At 41.7% G+C, this 20,864-nt stretch overlaps 1 protein-coding gene across 2 annotated transcripts in view; it reads right to left on the reverse strand.

Moving 5' to 3' along the window:
- Positions 1 to 20,864, reverse strand: part of TNKS (tankyrase) — a 287,701-nt gene that overhangs the window by 17,859 nt on the left and 248,978 nt on the right. For both annotated transcript variants that reach the window (XM_073340169.2, XM_073340168.2), the window contains 7 exons: positions 19,347 to 19,535; positions 16,285 to 16,522; positions 15,553 to 15,635; positions 8,116 to 8,236; positions 5,956 to 6,053; positions 3,321 to 3,395; positions 2,024 to 2,129 (listed from right to left, as the gene is read on the reverse strand). In XM_073340169.2, the coding sequence (XP_073196270.1) occupies positions 2,024 to 2,129; positions 3,321 to 3,395; positions 5,956 to 6,053; positions 8,116 to 8,236; positions 15,553 to 15,635; positions 16,285 to 16,522; positions 19,347 to 19,535 (910 nt within the window). The remainder of the gene's footprint in view (positions 1 to 2,023; positions 2,130 to 3,320; positions 3,396 to 5,955; positions 6,054 to 8,115; positions 8,237 to 15,552; positions 15,636 to 16,284; positions 16,523 to 19,346; positions 19,536 to 20,864) is intronic.

A 20,864-nucleotide genomic window follows, 5' to 3' on the forward strand; every position in this document is an offset into this window, starting at 1 on the left:
GGTGCCTGTGTCTGTAAAACTTCTAGCTGAAGTTGCTTTGCTGATAAGTAGAATAATGAATTATTATTTGCTGTTGCTAGGGAAATTGCTAGCATATTAGGGGTCATTATGAGTTATGTGCTTTGTTTGAAGAAACCTATAAAGAGTTTAGTTAGAGAGAATACTCTGGAGAAGTCTGGATTTTCTATGGGCAAGGAGACACTGAAATCCATCTCCCCAGTGGCTAGAAGGAAAGCCAGCCACTGGAACCCTGCTGCTGCCACTCGACACTATCTCAGCCTTTGTGTAACTATATCTATCTGGGGTGCTCTAGACTATTGCTATTTTTGATGTGTGCTTTGTACTCAATAAAAACAAGGATTTTTGGATGGAAGCACTTGTGTGTGAACCAATCGTTTATCAGACAGAAGTGCTGCGTCCCCCACTGATTTATTTCCTGACGCTGCCTGGAAAACAGAGACTAGTTACCATAGTTTTGGGTTCAAATAAACCCAGTGCCACCTCTGACCTGTATCCCCTAGGCAGAGATGCTAATCTGAACTGCACCCATTAGGCAGTGCTGCTGACCCTAACTGCACTCACTGGGGGTGACTGCCGCCTTGGGGTGCTAACCACTAGGCAGGGGACTCTTCCTCCCAATGCATGTTGGTATCAGAAATTCAACTTCAGTGTCTGGTGGTGTAGTCCTCTTTGAGATCTCTAGTGGTCTGGGTACGAAGTAGATGACCTGAGTACCCAATCTCTCTTTGTAGTCGGTCTCTTAGAGGACACCTTAGAGGCCTTCCCGGTACCTGAACCACATGGAGAATCTAAAGAATTCCCCTTGTGACATGAGATATGCAGAGTCTTTTTGTGATTTGGTAGCCAAGATTTTCTAAGACACCCAGTACTCCGATTCTTCTCATCAGCAACCAGAAGCTTAGGTAACACAGCTCTCTGTACTGCGGACTTCTGACACAGAAGCTGTCTGCTGAGACTTTTGGTGACTGATGCCCAGAGGTAAACAGCATAGTTCAGCCTGTATACGTTGAGGAATTCAGTGACAAGGATCTCAAAGTAGATGGGGCACTTGAAGCCCTGTGTATGTGGAGGTTTTCGGTACCCAGGTCAGAAGTTGGTCTTTGGGCTTGTTCCATCATAGAATCTCAGGGTTGGAAGGGACCTCAGGAGATCATCTAGTCCAACCCCCTGCTCAAAGCAGGACCAATCCCCAATTTTTGCCCCGGATCCCTAAATACCCCCCTCAAGGATTGAACTCACAACCCTGGGTTTAGCAGGCCAATGCTCAAACCACTGAGCTATCCCTCCCCCTGTCACTAAATTATCACTAATCTAAACCTTGTTTCCCTATGGTTTTGAGATCTGCTCTTGAATGAGATGCAGAACTTGCACTTGCTGGGGATATGAGTGTCTACCAAATTGACAGAGACACTGAGGATGCCTGTCACTGATAGGGATAGGTTCATGAAAGGAAAGAAAGCTCTTAAAACTAGGGGATCCAGTTAGGGGATCCAGTCAGACACCCAGAGCAAAGTCCAAAAAATCCCGCTTAACAGGGAGAAAAAAGAAGAAAAAAAGAGGGAACCGTGATTCCAAAAACAAACACCACAAACATTAAACACGAACTAGGCTGACGAGGACAGGCACACTCTACACTTCATCTCAGGCTGAAGGAGCCTGAAAAAGAACGGAGGGTGGGTCCCGCATGCGGTTCTATATATCCTCGGAACAGGGCATGAGAATGTGTAGGGCCCATGGAAGGGCCAAACGGGCACTGCTTCTAAAAATCTTTGCTCAAAGGTGCAGGGGCACATGCACACCTGAAGTGAAGCACCCACAGGGACACTTCTTGAAGAAGTGTAACTTTTCTCATCAAAACACACTTGCATACGTTCTGATGGTGGAGAGGAAAGCGAGCAGAAATACAAAAACAATGTACAATGATTAACACTAACATTTCCTCCCCACTCCCCCCTTTTTTTTAAGAAGTCGTGAAGCCTAGAAATAGAGACTAGTTCCTCACCATGAAACAACATACGCTCATTGTGATGGTTGTGATTTTCCTCGGACACCTCCTTCTGTCTGTGACAGAATCTCTCCCTCAACTTCTTGTTCACAACCTTCTGAATCTACAGTGTAAACAAAAAATATGATTCAATTCTAATGAAATGTAATTCTACACAGTATAGGGAAACTGTAGCAAGAGGCATGGACTGTATAACAAATATCTGGGGTGGTTTTGCTTTTAAAACAAAATTGGTAAAAAACATTACAGACAGAGCTGGCAGACCACCTTTAGTCAAGGTAGCCCAACACTTCCTGTTATAAGATCCTGTTTTCAGTTGCTTATTACTTTGCCAAACTTTTACCATTTGGACTGAAATTTTAGGTTCCTGCCTCAGGCAGAATTTTGTTGGAAAATTTAGGCAAAAACTGTTCAGCCATTTCTGAGAAAAAGTTAGGGGAAAATGTGTTGTTTTGTGTACATGAAACATTCATAATACTATTTCACTGTGAAGCTCCAGTCTGGTGCTTTCAAGCTTTGAAGCAGGGACTTGAAATTTGGTGGTGGTGATGCAGCTAGGCCTGGTGTCAGGGATGTGCCTTTTGCCATCCCTGGGAAAATCCATCCAAACTGGCCTAGTTATGAGCCTCTGAGAAATCTCAGTTTGCACATGCTCAGTAGAGACTTGTCAGAGTCTGGCAGCTAAATACTCTGAAGATTCTATCCATATTGAGCATGCTCCATCCCTTCACAGCTCCTAATGGTGACAGGACTGCACTTGGCTATCCCCAGAGTGACTGAACATGTTCCATCCCAGGAGCTGTAGGGAGCTCCTGTGGGACTGGCCACAGGAACTGAAAGCAGGGCAGCTGTCTCGTCTGTGCTCCCAATACTATCCCTGTTGACATCAAGGCAATATGAAGCAGGTCGAAGTTTGCTTTGTAAAAAAAAAATTGGGGACATTACATTAAAAAACCCTACACAACGTTAAGGCTGCAAAGTCAAGCAATCAGAAGCCAGAATTAAGATTGCCTGTTCCACTTTAATAATTTGTCCCCTTTGTGTGTATGCATTATGGTACAGTCTGTAATTACATGGTCACCTCCTGCCTCCTTCACTGCACAGCATGGATGTACAGTCTTAATTTTGGTATTTCTTACCTTCTGAGTGCTTGACTGTGCAACTTTGACGTTCTTGTAATGTGGATTTTTGTATGCAATTATATAATGACAGGGCAGCATATCAAAATGATTCCACCTGTTAGCATAATTACCATTTATTTTACTTCTGATTTTCTGAAGTCTTTGAGACTTACCCTGATGACATTATATCTGTTGAAGATCCCTCCAGCATTGCCACCGTCTCTGTGCTCCCGGATTGTACTTTGCATCTGCATAAGAATATCAAATGGAATTCTGAAACATTGACACCTGCTAATAATATTAATGAGCTGGAAAGGGAGTTCATTTAAGCAAGGCCAAAAAATGGGGAACGGTGAATATACTTATAACAGATTACATTCGTGGAGAATGAGCAAAGAAACCCAAAAGTTAAGAGACCTCAAATTTGAATACAGCTATGTTCTTTTACTTGTTAGAGTACAGAAAGTCCCAGTGGAGCACATTGCTCCAGGATATTGGCTGAGAACAAATCCAATGACCCAACTTGTCAATAAAACTCCAAGTAAGAAAATAAGCACATTGGAATTTGCTGTCCAATGAATTTCATTGAATTTCAAAAGTTCCAATTATAATGTTACAAAAAGCAAGAAAGATTTTCTGGAAAGACTATGTTGACATAATAAAGAATGTATAACTAAGGTACATAATCTTCCATTTCTTGGTTACTGAGGGGATCAATACATTGTGATGTTTGTACATTACTATTACCAGCTATCAAGAACTATAATTTCATCTACAGGTAAGTGACTTTTGGTAGACAATTACAGTTAAAGTAACAGAATTTAATAACAGCCCAAATAAATATTGTATTTGACTCTGTTGGCAGTTGACTCGGTCTGTTACGCAAGCTATATGCAATCCTGTATGAACTCTGGATTTCCAAACTCTTGTCTGAGCAAGAAGTAGCTTAAACATTTTCAACTTACTTTAAAAACAAAACAAAAAAACACTAGCACAGCACAGAAACAGTTACAATCTAGGGCAATGTTAAGTCAGAAAATCAACATAAACTGTACCAAGTGAGAGGCAAAACAGTCTAATACATGTGAACTTTGCAGTCGATATTCTGACTTTTTGCTAGGGCAGCAAGCTGTTAGGGTTGCTAAGCAGACCCTTGGCATCAGTATTTCACTGGTGACAAGGTGATCGGACACAATGAGGTTGTCATACCATGCCTCCTTATTAAATTAAGCAAACAATTTGTTAAAATAGCACCCTAAGTCCCTGATCCTGCATGTCCTAATGTGCTTTCCTACTAACAGGAATGGACAGATCACACACGAAGGTCTAGGGCTCAAGGTCAAAGGTTTTACAATGTAATCTGTTTATTTTTCCATTTAAATAGCTAATACCATAAAGTAGTACACACAAAACCTCCCTCCTCATTTTGATCTGTCATATGAGCCTTTTGAACACTTCTCCAAGAAAATACACTTTGTAAGGGGAGTTAATGACCCAGACCCAAGAGCACATTCAATGGGTGTTTCCAAAAGACTTCAAGAAGCATAAGGAGCTGCCTCTTGAAGCAGTGGATACAAACCACAGCAAAAGGGATGAAGGAGAGTGTAATCCCTTTGGTTCTATTTTAACCTATGTTCCCAAACACTCTAGCTAAAAAAGGGAAAAACTGATGACTTTCATGAAGGTAGGTGCACATACGTGGCCCCGTGGTGCATACACATCGGGACACCAACTACAGGTAAGGGTCACAGCATACAGCATCCATCCTACCCTATCTAAGTTCTTATCCTGGCACTCATCGCCTTAGTATCCAAGTGTCTCTGTGGAGAAGGCAGCACCTGAGCAGGAGATTGTGGCAAGGCAGGGAGAAGCACTGGGTTAGCCTGGCTGGCAGACAGTGGACAGAGCAAGGAAGATCTGAACATGCGCAGTCACCCAGCAACATGAAAGCAGTCGCAGCTCTATGTGCACCATCATCCCCAACAGCAGAAGGGTGTGTCCGGCCCCACCCATCACCTGGTCTCTCTGGGGGCAAGAGGCAATGCCATGTTAAGGGGATCATGGGGCTGTTGTGTGACCTGTCCTACTCTCAATGATGACCCAGGACCCTGGGGAGAAATGGTTGTTCCAGCCTCCACCCACAATTACTCTCAGCTCATTTTTTGGGAGCTGCAGGATTGACTGCTGTCTTTGGGGGTGAGGTGATGCTGATGCCTGGTCTGTCCCCATGGAGCTGTGGGGGCTTGGGTCCTTTCCCCCCACACTACAGAGGACCTTGATGTTGTTTCGCTTGCCAAAAGAGACTGCATAAAAACGGCCCTTTCCTACTGCTCCCTGAGTGCCCTGGGGTCAGATCTTTTTTATTCCTGTTAACTGCTTTGGTGCTGCAGGGCTGGAGTCTCTCTTTGAGCAGCACCAACAGCATGGCTTGTTTATTTTAAGTCAGTGACACACTTGTGGAGCTCTACTAAAGGCAGCGAGGGTTACAAAGGTATCACCGAGGCCATAATCTGAAAAAAAGTGACGAGCGCAGGTGTACCTGGGTGTGGAATTGGGCCCGCAGAGCACTGGGGATATATAAGAGGAAAAGAACCTAGTTTGACCTTCAGTTCCGAGGTGGAGTTTGAAGATCTGGCCATCAGGGATCACATCTGGATCTGTAATCACTGGGTGGCAGTAAGGTGGAACCCACCAATGCTATTTTGAGAGGATCACTTTGCAGTGTAGAACCACACTGACCTCCAGGACAGACATTAAGCAGTAAACACAAGCCAATTTTTAAAACAAAAATATTTGTATTTATAATACCTCCTCTTCTACTGATTGATACTCCTTATCATCGGGAGCAAGGTCTAGGAGAATAGTCCCTTGGCTCACACAGTGAAAAGTCAAATAAGGACTGGTGCCTGCAAAAGGGAAGAATTTAAGAAGTAAAAATCAACTGTAGGAAACAATACCAGCTGTATTTTTACCCAGCTTTACTATTATTGTTTGTTGAATAACCCCAGAGCAGGAGCAAATGCAATAAAGGACGTAAACAAAGGAAATACAACCTAAATTAGATCAAATGCTTGAAAAGCAGCAGGCATTAAAAGAGAGTATTAAAATAGAATAAAATATTAAAAGAATAAAATTTATGTGGGAAAAGAACTTATCCAGCAATTTCTGCTTTCAAGTGAAGCAACTGAAGCCTGTGTGATAGAGACAATTCCAACAGTTTGCAATTACAGTGTGATCCATTCAGGAATTAGTTATTAGTAACCAACAGTTGTGTGTGTTAATCTTGGAACAAACCCCTGCACTAGACCGTGACTGACCTTTACGTAGGTACACAAAGAGCTGCTCCCACTGTATGCACTTCATGCTGGAGCCTGCTAGAATGATGGCCTTGTGCTCAGAGCAGCATAGAATCATAGAATATCGGGGTTGGAAGGGACCTCAGGAGGTCATCTAGTCCAACCCCCTGCTCAAAGCAGGACCAATACCAACTGAATCATCCCAGCCAGGGATTTGTCAAGCCTGACCTTAAAAACCTCTAAGGAAGGAGATTCCACCACCTCCCTAGGTAACCCATTCCAGTGCTTCACCACCCTCCTAGTGAAAAAGCTTTTCCTAGCATCCAACCTAAACCTCCCCCATTGAAACTTGAGACCATTACTCGTTGTTCGGGCATCTGCTACCAATGAGAACAGTCTAGATCCATCCACTTTGGAACCCCCTTTCAGGTAGTTGAAAGCAGCTATCAAATTCCCCCTCATTCTTCTCTTCTGCACATTAAACAATCCCAGTTCCCTCAGCCTCTCCTCATAAGTCGTGTGTTCTAGTCCCCTAATCATTTTTGTTGCCCTCCGCTGGACTCTTTCCAATTTTTCCACATCCTTCTTGTAGGGTGGGGCCCAAAACTGGACACAGTACACCAGATGAGGCCTCACCAATGTCGAATAGAGGGGAACAATCACATCCCTCCATCTGCTCGCAATGCCCCTACTTATAGAGCCCAAAATGACGTTAGCCTTCTTGGCAACAAGGGCACACTGTTGACTGATATCCAGCTTCTTGTCCACTGTAACCCCTAGGTCCTTTTCTGCAGAACTGCTGACTAGCCAGTACGGTGCATGGGATTCTTCCATCCTAAGTGCAGGACTCTGCACTTGTCCTTGTTGAACCTCATCAGATTTGTTTTGGCCCAATCCTTTAATTTGTCTAGGTCCCTCTGTATCCTATCCCTACCCTCCAGCGTATCTACCACTCCTCCAAGTTTAGTGTCCTCTGCAAACTTGCTGAGGGTGCAGTCCACGCCATCCTCCAGATCATTAAAGAAGATATGGAACAAAACCGGCCCCAGGACTCCGCTTGATACCGGCTGCCAACTAGACATGGAGTCATTGATCACTACCCTTTGAGCCTGACGATCTAGCCAGCTTTCTATCCACCTTATAGTCCATTCATCCAGCCCAGTACTTCTTTAACTTGCTGGCAAGAATACTGTGGGAGACCGTGTCAAAAGCTTTGCTAAAGTGAAGGAACAACACGTCTACTGCTTTCCCCTTATCCACAGAGCCAGTTATCTCATCACAGAAGGCAATTAGATTAGTCAGGCATGACTTGCCCTTGCTGAATCCGTGTTCCTCCCCTCCATGTACCTCTTGGGGTGTGCATTCCCCAGATGAGGTGGAGAGGAGACAAGACAATGGTTCCACCCCATCTTTGCACCACCAGACTGAAAGATTCCTTTGACTCCAGCCATTTTATCTCTACTGCCTAGCCGGAATTTAGTTCAATGCTGCAAGCAGGAACACATCTTACCACACCTAGACTCTTTAAAGTCACGGTCTAAGACTGGGCGTGGTTTAAGAGCATTCCTTTTACAAGGCAACTGCTGAAAGTCTGCTGAAAATTATTTCAGACAGGTCCAGGTGTACATAACTCGAAGTTAACAGGTAGGGCCAACTGTTTTGACATATTTACCTTGCTGCCCTCCTAGAAGTCTCTCTACACCTTTTATTAGTTTGTGGCGATGTCCATATGCGTTAATGCCAATTTCTTTTAACTCTTCATGCCCCATGTCTGCCAATACATCAAGAGTTATCTGAAAAGAGAAAGGATGACAAAAATTAGTAGCCAAGTCTTCATTACCTCCTAAGGAAAAAATGAAAAAGTCCCATTGTTACAGAAATTATACTGTACCTACACTGCATTCATGCTAGGAGTAGAATCCCTCAGTTTATGTATTTTATTTTTATTATGATGACCCTGCAATCTAATAGACTGCCACCTTCCTGTCTGAGGCTGGCCCAGGTAAATACCACAGGGTCTCTCCCCAGGATGAGACAGCAGAGAGCTGCTCTATGCTGGCTGCTGCAGAATGTGTGTAAATAACACAGAACATACCTCTCTCTTCCAAAAAACTAACACAGAAATCTAATTTAACATAACAGTTAAAAAGTAAGCTATTTAATTTTCCATACATCTCCCTTCATGGTAAGACTCCACACCAAACTGGGAATAATTTCTAACCATTTAATGAATGCAGTGAAACAATAGTCAAATATTACTAGGAAAATGATTTAGTCTGGATCTGATATTGCTAAAGGAATGATAAAAGGCTAATTTAAAACTGATAGGAGATTTCAAGTGTGCCTATGGGATTTAGGTGCATATGCCCCACTGCAAATCAGTGGGACTTGCATTCCTCTGTTCCTTAGGTGCATCATAACTCTTCCCCTTCAGTGACAGGCCATACTGATATTGGATTTTTAAAAATAATTTCCTGTGCTGAAGTATCATTGATGGAGCTCCACATCAAGGACGATTGTACACAGGTGGCTAGTCATTGTATTATCTAGAATGGCTCTGAGGAGGGTTAGATGGCACTCCGGCTAACACACCAATATATTATTTACACTAACACACCCACCATTGCTAGCACTGGTGGAGCTGCATGAGTGACAACAGAAATAGTAAAAAAAATCCCAGACAACAGCTTTCCTGAAAAGATTATTAAGGGGTCAGGATTACTAACGTGGTGCTGTACATCAGCACTATACACATATCAACAGTTTAAAGCACACTGTAGCCAGATTTTACATTTTTGCACAAATACTGATAAATGTATTTCCACCACATACAGCATGGAAATAAAAGTTCTATTTTAGCCTGATAATTTCCCATTCTTTTGCTGTTATGTCCTTATTAAAATGTCTAACACATCCTACATCGATGCCATTACAGATTTTCTAAAACATTCGCTTTGTGTTTATATGGTGCGTGTGTGTCTCCAAACACGATTTGGCTATGTAAAATCATGCTTCAGTAACCCACGGTTCTTAGGAATAATGACTGTCATGATGACAGATCAGGACTATTCACTGGCTGTAATATATTAAGATTCCTCAAAGCATTTGACAAGGCTGCATTTCAAGGTAATAGAGATTACCTGCTAAAGCAGGAAGTAATAAAATAGGATGTTAAATAAAATGTGAAACAGAAAATTGATTTAAGAGCAGGACATAAAGGGCAGTCTAGACACAAACTTTTCATATTGTACAGAAATTCTATGCACAGGTTACTTTTTGGACCTCAGAGATACAGAAAAATTTCATTTAGGAGAGGCATTCAAATACATCTGCTCCCAAATTTACACATTACAATAGAACTGGAGGCTTAATCAACGGGAAACCATACAACTAGATTCAAAAGGAGCTGGAGAGTTAAGATGACTGGATCTGTAAGTAGCAAACAAAGTCCACTGTAGACAAAGATAATATGCTTAATTCAGGAGAGAGGGACTCAACCAAGGGATATGTGATAAACATGTGATAAACCCAACATATCGATCAGGCAAAAGATATGAAGATTACTATGAAAGAATCATTGAAAACATCCATCAAGTGCAGAGCAGCACTACAAAAGACTGCAAAAGATACTACCGTACAGCCAGAGGACTAGGATTAACATCAGGGGAGATCCAAAATGAAAAGGTGTCCCTCCCTGGTACCTGTATCACAGGAGGGCTGTTTCCTTGCAGAGATTGTAGTGTATGGGAAACAAAGACAGTTCCAGACATCAAGCATCCAAATAATATGGAATGACTATGAAGATGTACTCATTGGCTTTGAAAGGACAACAGTATGAGATGAATTAACAAGTTTTCAAAATGATGAAAGAGACAAGTAAAGCCGATTTGCATTTTTAAAACTCTCACGAGTGGGGGAAAATTGTACAGAACCTAGAAGTAGGGCTGTCAAACAGTTAAAAAAAATTCATCCTGATTAATTGTACTGTTAAACAATAATAGAATACCATTTATTTAAATATTTTTGGCTGTTTTCTACATTTTCAAATATATTGATCTCAATTACAACACAGAATACAAAGTGTACAGTGCTCACCTTATATTTATTTTTGCTTACAAACATTTGCACTGTAAAAAACAAAAGAAATAGTATTTTTCAATTCCCTCATTACAATTACTGTAGTGCAATCACTTTACCACGAAAGTTGGACTTAAAATGTAGAACTATATACAAAAAAAAATAACTGCGTTCAAAAATAAAACAATGCAAAACTTTAGGACTGAGTGGACTTGTAGGTTCTAAAGATTCATGCTCCAACCTCCATTCCAGAGGACATGTTGATGACGGGTTCTGCTTGATAATGATCCAAAGCAGTGCAGACTGATGCATGTTCATTTCCATCATCTGAGTCAGATGCTACCAAGAGAAGGCTGATTTTCTTTATAGGTGGTTTGGGTTCTGAAGTTGCTCTTCCAAGACTTCTGAAAGTCTGCTCCACACCTCGTTCCTCTCAGATTTTGGAAGGCACTTCAGATTCTTAAACCTTGAGTCGAGTGCTGTAGCTATCTTTAGAAATCTCACATTGATACCTTCTTTGTGTTTTGTCAAATCTGCAGTGAGTGTTCTTAAAATGAACAACATATGCTGGCTCATCATCCGAGACTGCTATAACATGAAATATATGGCAGAATATAGGTAAAACAGAGCAGGAGACAAACATTTCTCCCACAAGGAGTTCAGTCACAAATTTAATTAACATTTTTTTTTTTTAATGATCATCATCAGCATGGAAGCACGTTCTCTAGAATGGTGGGGGCAGTATGAAGGGGCACATGAATGTTTAGCATGTCTGGCCCATAAATATCTTGCAATGCCGGTACAAAAGTGCCATGTGAACGCTTCTGCTCACTTTCAGGTGACATTGTAAATAAAAAGCGGAAAGCATTATCTCCCGTAAATGTAAACAAACTTGTTTGTCTTAATGATTGGCTGAACAAGAAGTAGGACTAAGTGGACTTCTAGGCTTTAAAGTTTTAATTTTGTTTTTGAGTGCAGTTATGTAATGAAAAAAAATCTACATTTGTAAGTTGCACTTTCATGATAAAGAGCCTGCTTTACAGTTCTTGTATGAGGTGAATTGAAAAATACTGTTTTATTTGTTTATCCTTTTTACGGTGCAAATATTTGTAATAAAAATAATACTATAAAGTGAGCACTGTACACTTTGCATTATGCATTGTAATTGAAATCAATATTTGAAAATGTAGAAAAACATCAAAAAATATTTAATAAATTTCATTTGTTATTCTATTGTTTAATAGTGTGATTAAAACAGCAATTAATCGCAATTAATTTTTTTTGAGTTACTTCAAGTGAGGTAACTGCAATTAATCGACAGCCTTACTTAGAAGATAAGCATCTAAAGTAGAACTCTTCAGTGGAAGAGGAAGGTTTTTTAAACAGGAAAAATGAGTTTAAGCAATACTTAAAGATTTGTTTCTAGAGCGTCATGACTAAATGAAACAATCCAAAATTAGATTAAGATAACTAAGGAGACCAGAACTATTTGGATAGAAAGGTTTTTCCTGGTTCTAAAAAGCCAATATTCAATTTTTCTGATAAATATAAACTTCTATTAAATATATGGAAAGCACACTTCTCCTAGTTAAGGAGAAAAAGGTAGCCAAGAAATATTACAATTCATGCTGAAGTGGAGAAGACGTATACATAATGTCAATGAAAACTAAAGAAAAACAGTCATATCTACAGGAATTGGGAAGCAAAGGACAACTCTTAACACTTCATACAATAGTCTGGAGAATTTTCATAACCAACACATTATGTTTAAAGTGTTTGTGCCCTGACTTATGGCTACAGTTTAATATGTCTTATTTCTCCCCCGCTGCACATTATATCTTAGTTCACACTAGTAAATTATGTGTTTGTCCAAGAAGCTGTTCAGAAAAAGAATTCACAATAGCATTCAAATGCTATTCTCTTAAAAAAACTGACCACAAACATGGTAACCTCTTACAATACATTTTGCATATCCAGAGTAACTGGTAACATACTTTTCCCCCACTATTTACTCTTTAGCCCTACACACCGAAAACAGCTAAGATTATAACCTTGTTTGCAGTAGGAAACTATTTCTTGAATTCTCTAGCGTAGACAAGGCCTGGGTAAAGTAGTTTCTCTTCTGCCTTGCCCATTAAGGGCATTGTTTACTAAGTTCTAATCACTTTCACTTTAATAACTCTGTTCAATGCAATAGGCTTGCACAGGCATCATAGAATTGTAGGACTGGAAGGGACCTCCAGAGGTCATCTAGTCCTGTCCCCTGCACTCATGGCAAGACTAAATATTATCTAGACCAGTGGTTCTTCACCAGAGATGTGTGTACCCCTGGGAGTACACAGATCTTCCAGGGGGTCCATCAGCTCATCAATATATTTGCTGCTCTATATTTACTGCTCTATATACTTCATCCGAGAGTGCTGAAGGAGTTGGCGGCTGTGATTGCAGAGCCATTGGCCATTATCTTTGAAAACTCGTGGCGAACCGGGGAAGTCCCGGATGACTGGAAAAAGGCTAATGTAGTGCCAATCTTTAAAAAAGGGAAGAAGGAGGATCCTGGGAACTACAGGCCAGTCAGCCTCATTTCAGTCCCTGGAAAAATCATGGAGCAGGTCCTCAAAGAATCAATCCTGAAGCACTTGCATGAGAGGAAAGTGATCAGGAACAGCCAGCATGGATTCACCAAGGGAAGGTCATGCCTGACTAATCTAATCGCCTTTTATGATGAGATTACTGGTTCTGTGGATGAAGGGAAAGCAGTGGATGTATTGTTTCTTGACTTTAGCAAAGCTTTTGACACGGTCTCCCACAGTATTCTTGTCAGCAAGTTAAGGAAGTATGGGCTGGATGAATGCACTACAAGGTGGGTAGAAAGCTGGCTAGATTGTCGGGCTCAACGGGTAGTGATCAATGGCTCCATATCTAGTTGGCAGCTGGTATCAAGTGGAGTACCCCAAGGGTCGGTCCTGGGGCCGGTTTTGTTCAATATCTTCATAAATGATCTGGAGGATGGTGTGGATTGCACTCTCAGCAAATTTGCGGATGATACTAAACTGGGAGGAGTGGTAGATACGCTGGAGGGGAGGGATAGGATACAGAAAGACCTAGACAAATTGGAGGATTGGGCCAAAAGAAATCTGATGAGGTTCAATAAGGATAAGTGCAGGGTCCTGCACTTAGGACGGAAGAACCCAATGCACAGCTACAGACTAGGGACCGAATGGCTAGGTAGCAGTTCTGCGGAAAAGGACCTAGGGGTGACAGTGGACGAGAAGCTGGATATGAGTCAGCAGTGTGCCCTTGTTGCCAAGAAGGCCAATGGCATTTTGGGATGTATAAGTAGGGGCATAGCGAGCAGATCGAGGGACGTGATCGTTCCTCTCTATTCGACATTGGTGAGGCCTCATCTGGAGTACTGTGTCCAGTTTTGGGCCCCACACTTCAAGAAGGATGTGGATAAATTGGAGAGAGTCCAGCGAAGGGCAACAAAAATTATTAGGGGACTGGAACACATGAGTTATGAGGAGAGGCTGAGGGAGCTGGGATTGTTTAGCCTGCAGAAGAGAAGAATGAGGGGGGATTTGATAGCTGCTTTCAACTACCTGAAAGGGGGTTCCAAAGAGGATGGCTCTAGGCTGTTCTCAATGGTAGCAGATGACAGAACGAGGAGTAATGGTCTCAAGTTGCAGTGGGGGAGGTTTAGATTGGATATTAGGAAAAACTTTTTCACTAAGAGGGTGGTGAAACACTGGAATGCGTTACCTAGGGAGGTGGTAGAATCTCCTTCCTTAGAGGTTTTTAAGGTCAGGCTTGACAAAGCCCTGGCTGGGATGATTTAACTGGGAATTGGTCCTGCTTTGAGCAGGGGGTTGGACTAGATGACCTTCTGGGGTCCCTTCCAACCCTGGTATTCTATGATTCATCAGTGTTTCTCAATCTGGGGGTGGCGATTTATTTTGTAATTATATGGTAACAATGAGAAAGTAAGTAATTTTTCAGTAAGAGTGTTCTGTGACACTTTTGTAGTTTTTAAGTGAGGTGAAACTTGGGGTAAGCAAGACAAATCCGCCTCCTGAAAGGGGTACAGTAGTCCGGAACGGTTGAGAACCACTGATCCAGACCTGATCTTAAAAATCTAACCTGATCTTAAAAATCTTATCTAACCTGATCTTAAAAATCTCCAATGATGGAGATTTCACAACCTCCCTAGGCAATTTATTCCACTGCTTAATCACCCTGACAGGAAGTTTTTCCTAATGTCCAACCTAAATGGTCCTTGCTACAATTTAAGCCCATTGACTCACAGAATCATAGACTATAAGGGTTGGAAGGGACCTCAGGAGGTCATCTACTCCAACCCCCTGCTCAAAGCAGGACCAATCCCCAATTAAATCATCCCAGCCAGGGCTTTGTCAAGCCTGACCTTAAAAACTTCTAAGGAAGGAGATTCTACCACCTCCCTAGGTAACGCATTCCAGTGTTTCACCACCCTCCTAGTGAAAAAGTTTTTCCTAATATCCAACCTAAACCTCCCCCACTGCAACTTGGTTCTTGTCCTATCCTCAGAGGTTAAGAACCACCATTTTTCTCCCTCTTCCTTGTAAAAAACCTTTAACGGGTTTATGAATGGGAAAGGACACATGTAGCTTAGGGTCTAATTTGTCCTGCAAAACCTTTATTGGTAATAATGCTCAAGACCAAAGGATCAATCGTGACTCAGATCCCGGGATGAATTTGCAGAGCTGGCAGTTGGGAAAAAAAAAATTATTTTACTTGTAAACTGAGCAAACTTGATCCCAGCCTCAAATAACTGTGATGCCATTTATTCAGTCTTTTTCTGAGGAAAACCTCACTTTAAGGTACTAGATGACTCATTTGTAGTTCCCTTTGTTATTTTTGTTTTTCACAGATGTTAAACAGTCATTTAAAAAAAGTTAGGAAATAACAGATGAAATCAAAATTTGCTTGAGTATTTATTGCATTCCCTATAAATGAACATACAAGTGCACCATACATGAGGCTCACTTATTACCTGTTCTGTTTCAAAGATATCCCGCAGGTGTTCAAGCCCAAGGCTTTTCAGGAACTGGCTGATATTCATGTCAAGACCAGCGACTATAATGAAAGAAACAGATCAATGTAGAAGATATCCATCATCTAGCATAATGTCAGCTTGCCCTCAGTTTCAAAACACAGCTCTCTATAGTCCTCAGCCAAATAACCTACCTCAGACTGTACAAAAGCTCAGTAAAAACTGAATGTTAAATACACATTCAAAACAACCGCTTAAAACAGAAACATCTGATTTCAGTAAAACAGGACAGCAAGTTACACAGGAATACAGATGACGATGGGTGCATTTTTGCTATACCATCTTTCAGATGCTGATGGACAGCATGTATTTCAAATATTAATCAAAGGATTAAAACTTTAACAACCCCCTCATCTCAGCCATCATGTTTCCCCAAATCACAATTATACCCATCAGAAATTTTGTCCAGCAGCAACAGCGGAAATCTGTTCATTTAGTCAGTGACCCTTGCGCCTTTGGATTCTGAGCTAATCATGAACGAAAAGATAACTAAGAGGAACAGTCACTCAAAGAGCAGAGGAAGAAAACAGGAGAAATAGAGAAATTCACATTTTCTTTGAGATGGGAGTATTTTTATATTCAACATCTTCAGGATCAAGTAAAGCAGAATGCAATGCTAAGCACCGTCTTATTGTATTTTTGCAAAGGAACCTTACCCAGCAGAAAAATTACCTTCTCCTTCTTTCCTTTCTGTTCCTGCTGCTCCATCCCCAGCATTTGATGCTCCTCCCACTGCTAGTTCTGCCAGAGGCCCTGTAAGGTTATCAATGCTGCTGGCAGCAGAGAGACAGGAGGGAGTCGATGCTGGTGAGATTAGAGAGGCACTAACTACGGTTGCCTGAGGTTTAAAACAGGTAGGCAAGGCTTCTGGAGGCATTGCATCTATCAGCAAAGCTCTGATATCATCAGCCTGAAAGACAGAAAGCACATTCACATAGGGCTTTATTTTCATTAAAATCACCATCTATTCATTTACTAAGGAAGGAAAAAAATACATGTAGTGGATAACCTTATTCCCAGTCCCCATCTAAGTAAAACCCCCAACAATCTCATAACATAAATTTAATCCTGTCATAGGTCATTCATTTTGAAAAAAAAAAAAACCTAAAAAAAAAAAAAATGCAAAAATTGCACCCACTTAACACAACTTTTTAAGACCAGGTCTATTTTCTATTATACGTCAGAGAGTTAATTACATTTTTTCCTCATGGCAGTGTGATTTTATAGATTTGAAGGCCGGAAAAGACCAGTATAATAATCTCATCAGACCTGCATAGCAGATCAGACAATTCCACCACGTAATTCCTTCCTCAATCCTGTAACTGCTGGTTGAGCTAGAGAACCTATTTTAGGGCTTGTCTAAACATTGCAGAGCTTGCAGTGGTGCTGCTGTAAGCTCTCTAATGTAGCTGCTCTAAACAGACGGGAGAGAGCTCTCCCGTCAGCTTAACTATGCCAGCCCCCTTGAGCAGCGGTAGCTGTCAGCAGTAGAGTATATCCTGCCAACATAGCGCTGCCCACACTGGCAGTTGTCGGTGGTTTATTTACACCCCATAGCACCATAAATTATGACAACATAGGCTGTAGTGTAGTCATAGCCTTAGTTCACAGCAATTGTCCACATGGAGCCTGTGGCCGCGCACTAAAAGTTCACTAGCGTGCTTTAATATACTCCCATTTCAAAGCAGCATAAATCAAAGCGCCATACAGAATTTGTAGTACACACTCATCAGGGTCCACACGGACACTCCGTGCACAGCAGGCTAACACACACCAGCAGTCCCCAGTACACACCTGCTGAGACCCCACAGGTACATACTTGGGATGGCGAGCCTTTGTCATTGCTCCCTGCTGCCGCACAACTGTGGCTACACCACTATTTTTAGAGCGTTAGCTGGAGATGAGTTAGTGTGACTGTCTGCACAAGCTGGGAATCACACCAGTAGCTCCAAGTGTAGACATATCATAGAATCTCAGGGTTGGAAGAGACCTCAGGAGGTCATCTAGTCCCACCCCCTGCTCAAAGCAGGACCAATCCCCAATTTTTGCCCCAATCCCTAAATGGCCCCCTCAAGGATTGAACTTGCAGCCATGGGTTTAGCAGGCCAATGCTCAAACCACTGAGCTACCCCTCCCACCACAGCCAAAGTTTGCAGCAAGCTAGGGTGTGAGTCTATCCTGCACTAAATTGTTGTGCATTAAGTGTCTGTGGACCCTGCTGCTGTGCACTAAAAGTTCCTGGTTTGAAACAGGAAGAGATCAGAGAGCACTAGGGAACTTTTAGCTTGCTGCAAACTAAATGTCCCTTTAGATAAGCCCATAGGAAGACATCCAGTCTTGACTGTGAAGACTCTGAAAGATGAGGAATCTACCATTTACTTTGGTAAACTGTTCCAAAGGTTAATTTACCTCACTTTTACAAAAAGCCTGCACCTTATTCATCGTCTGAATTTGTCTAGCTTTAGCTTGCAGCCATTGGATGTCATTATGCCCTTGCTGTTAAATTGAAGAGACCTCTCCTGTCAGAAATCTCTTCCCCGTGTGGATACTTGTAGAGCATGGTCAAGTTACCTGTTGACCTTCTCTTGGAAAAACTTAATTGAGCTTCTTAAGTCTCTCACTGTAAGTCAGGCTGTCCAGATCTCAAATACTTCTTGTAGCTCTTTTCTGAACTCGCTCCAATTTTTCAACATTTTAAAATAAATGTGGACAGTAACACTGGACACAATATCCAGTAATGGTCTCACTAATGCGGTGTACAAAGTAAGAGCACCTCCTTACTCTGACTTGATGCTCTCCCGTTTATAAATCCAAGCACGGCATTAGCCCTCTTAGCCATAAGATTGCACTGGGAACTGATGTTCAGCTGGCTTCCACAATGATCCCTAAAGTCCTTTTCAGAGTCACTGGACAGCAACGTGTTTGGAGGTGCAGGGGGAACATGTAAAGTGGATTTATTTGGGGAATGGTGTCTAGACCACTCCATGAGTCTGTTTTCTTCCCCAGCTCAGCCTCCTCACCCCCTCCTGTGGCTCAAACTCTCCTACTCCCTCCCCTGTCTATTCCAAACTTCTCTACTTTCCAGTTCTCTGTGTGCCACTCCCCACACAGCAACCATCAATAATGGGGTCACCTGGAATTCATAAACTCTGTGTGCCCTATAAGATATGTGGAAACTATTTTTAACTAATCCTGCCACTAACAAAACCCAACTACTCAAAGACCCGTATTCAGGAAGACCTACAGCTAACAACAAGTTTGGAGGTTCTGGGTCATTCTAGCCACATTGTTTTGGAGTTATGTTGTACCTAAAAAGGGTTAAGAAATTATTTAAGAACTGAGAATACCCTTTTTTGGAACACTCATACTTCCTCAAAGTCTGATCTATTTCCCTGAAAAGATTCAAATAAATAAAGTGTGTGCTGGCTAAAGCTCACATCCGTGACATTTCAGGTGGAAAGGTTCAGTTTGGGTAAAATTAAAGTGCTGGGAATTAAACTGACACTTTAAACCTTAACTAAGATACTAGAATCTCACCCTACGATTTGTGCATGGGCTTGCCGCCAACAGAGGGGTTGTACCTGGACTTAAAGAAGTCCTGACCACCCTACCCTTCCCAAATCCCAGGGTGGAGAAGGCTGAGGACCACTGGCACAGTGGAGGCACGGAGTGTCATTTAATACATAAAGCAAATTCTTTATAACAGTTTCTGGCGCTTTGCCATATGAACTTACTGTTGCCAGGTCTAAAGGGGTTTGACCCTCTTGGTTCTTCATGGTTGGATCTGCTCCATGAGCTAGCAGCAGAGCACACAGCTGTGTCCTTCCTTTTTGTGCTGCTTCATGCAACGGTGTGAATGCCCATTTATCTGTTGCATTTACACATGTGCTGTATTTAATCAAGAGCGCTGCTATATCCACATGCTGAAAAAAACCCAACACTTTTATCATTAAAGTACAGAGTAGCTGCTACTGGGTATAGCAATGTAGAGGCCATACGATGCGATATTGTTAAGTCACATCTTCATTTCTTGTATGAAGAGATAATACGCATGTTCAGAGATCCTCTTCATTTCCCCTCCCTTTATTTACACCCACCTGCCTAGGTCACAACAACTTTCCCTCCAGTCAAAGGCTGAAAAGCGTTCCCATCAGCAATGGCCATACGAACAATGATGGACATTCTTTCCTCTTCCTGACTCAGCTTTGCGGTTTCAAAGCCGCATAAGGCAGCACAAGGCCATATTTTATTAGCTGAATAAACTACGTTTCTCTAAATATGAAAGTGCTAAGGAAACCCCAACTTCCCAATTCGCTCAAAGGAATCAGTTGTGCGAGTTGCTTTGGATTGCATTTAATCATGTAGTTTAGCTGTACTGTATATTAGCTATTAAGCAGTTCAGCTCCAGAATAATGAGATTTGGTTGATGTTATAGAAAGGGATAATTATGTGGAGTTTTAGATTTGCATTATCTTATTCTAAAAAGAATTCTTTATATTTTCAGACCCTGATCCTGCACATACTTACAAATGTGCTTTACTGTAAGTGTGTGATATCCCTGATATCCAGTCTGATATCAGTGTTTGTAGGACGGGGACTTTGCTGAGGAAAGTAAGTGTGTCCACTCCTGAACTGGTTTTATTATTTCTGGAGCTCAGATACCACTGTGAAGTCCCTGGGAGCAGGAAAAACATTCCAGATACTGACAAACGGAACAAGTACCATCTTTCTTCAGATTGCTGTAGCTTGTATGGCCTGACATAGATTTTAAATATGTATGAACAGGGATAAAGGAACATGTTTCATCTGCTGTTTTCGTTCTGCTTAGCAGTTCATTGACTTACACCCAATCTTAGAAAGCAAACGGTTAAGGATCTACAGAATACCGATTTACAATAAAATATACAAAATAAGGAAACCCAGGGAAGAGAAGCATTATTATTTTCTGTGTTCAAACTATTGTCGTTTATACAGTGTCAGCTAGTGCAGCTTAGTGACTTTTGGCCACATTTTAAGAAATACTCCCATTTGGGCTCCTAAAAAGGTGGTTGGATTTAGTTGCAGCTGAACCCCTTTGAAACGAACCCGTTTGAAAACCTGGCCCTTGAGCATTTATTTCATTATTTGGTACAATGAGCTACAAAAAATACTTTGAACCAAAGTGATGCTGGTACAGTTTCCCTCATCTACATTCATTTCCATAGGTTACGGATGTGGCATTTTAACAGACATGTAATTTGCTTCTGTACCCC

This window comes from Lepidochelys kempii, chromosome 4 (assembly GCF_965140285.1).
Source record: "Lepidochelys kempii isolate rLepKem1 chromosome 4, rLepKem1.hap1, whole genome shotgun sequence".
NCBI classification, from domain to species: domain Eukaryota; kingdom Metazoa; phylum Chordata; order Testudines; family Cheloniidae; genus Lepidochelys; species Lepidochelys kempii.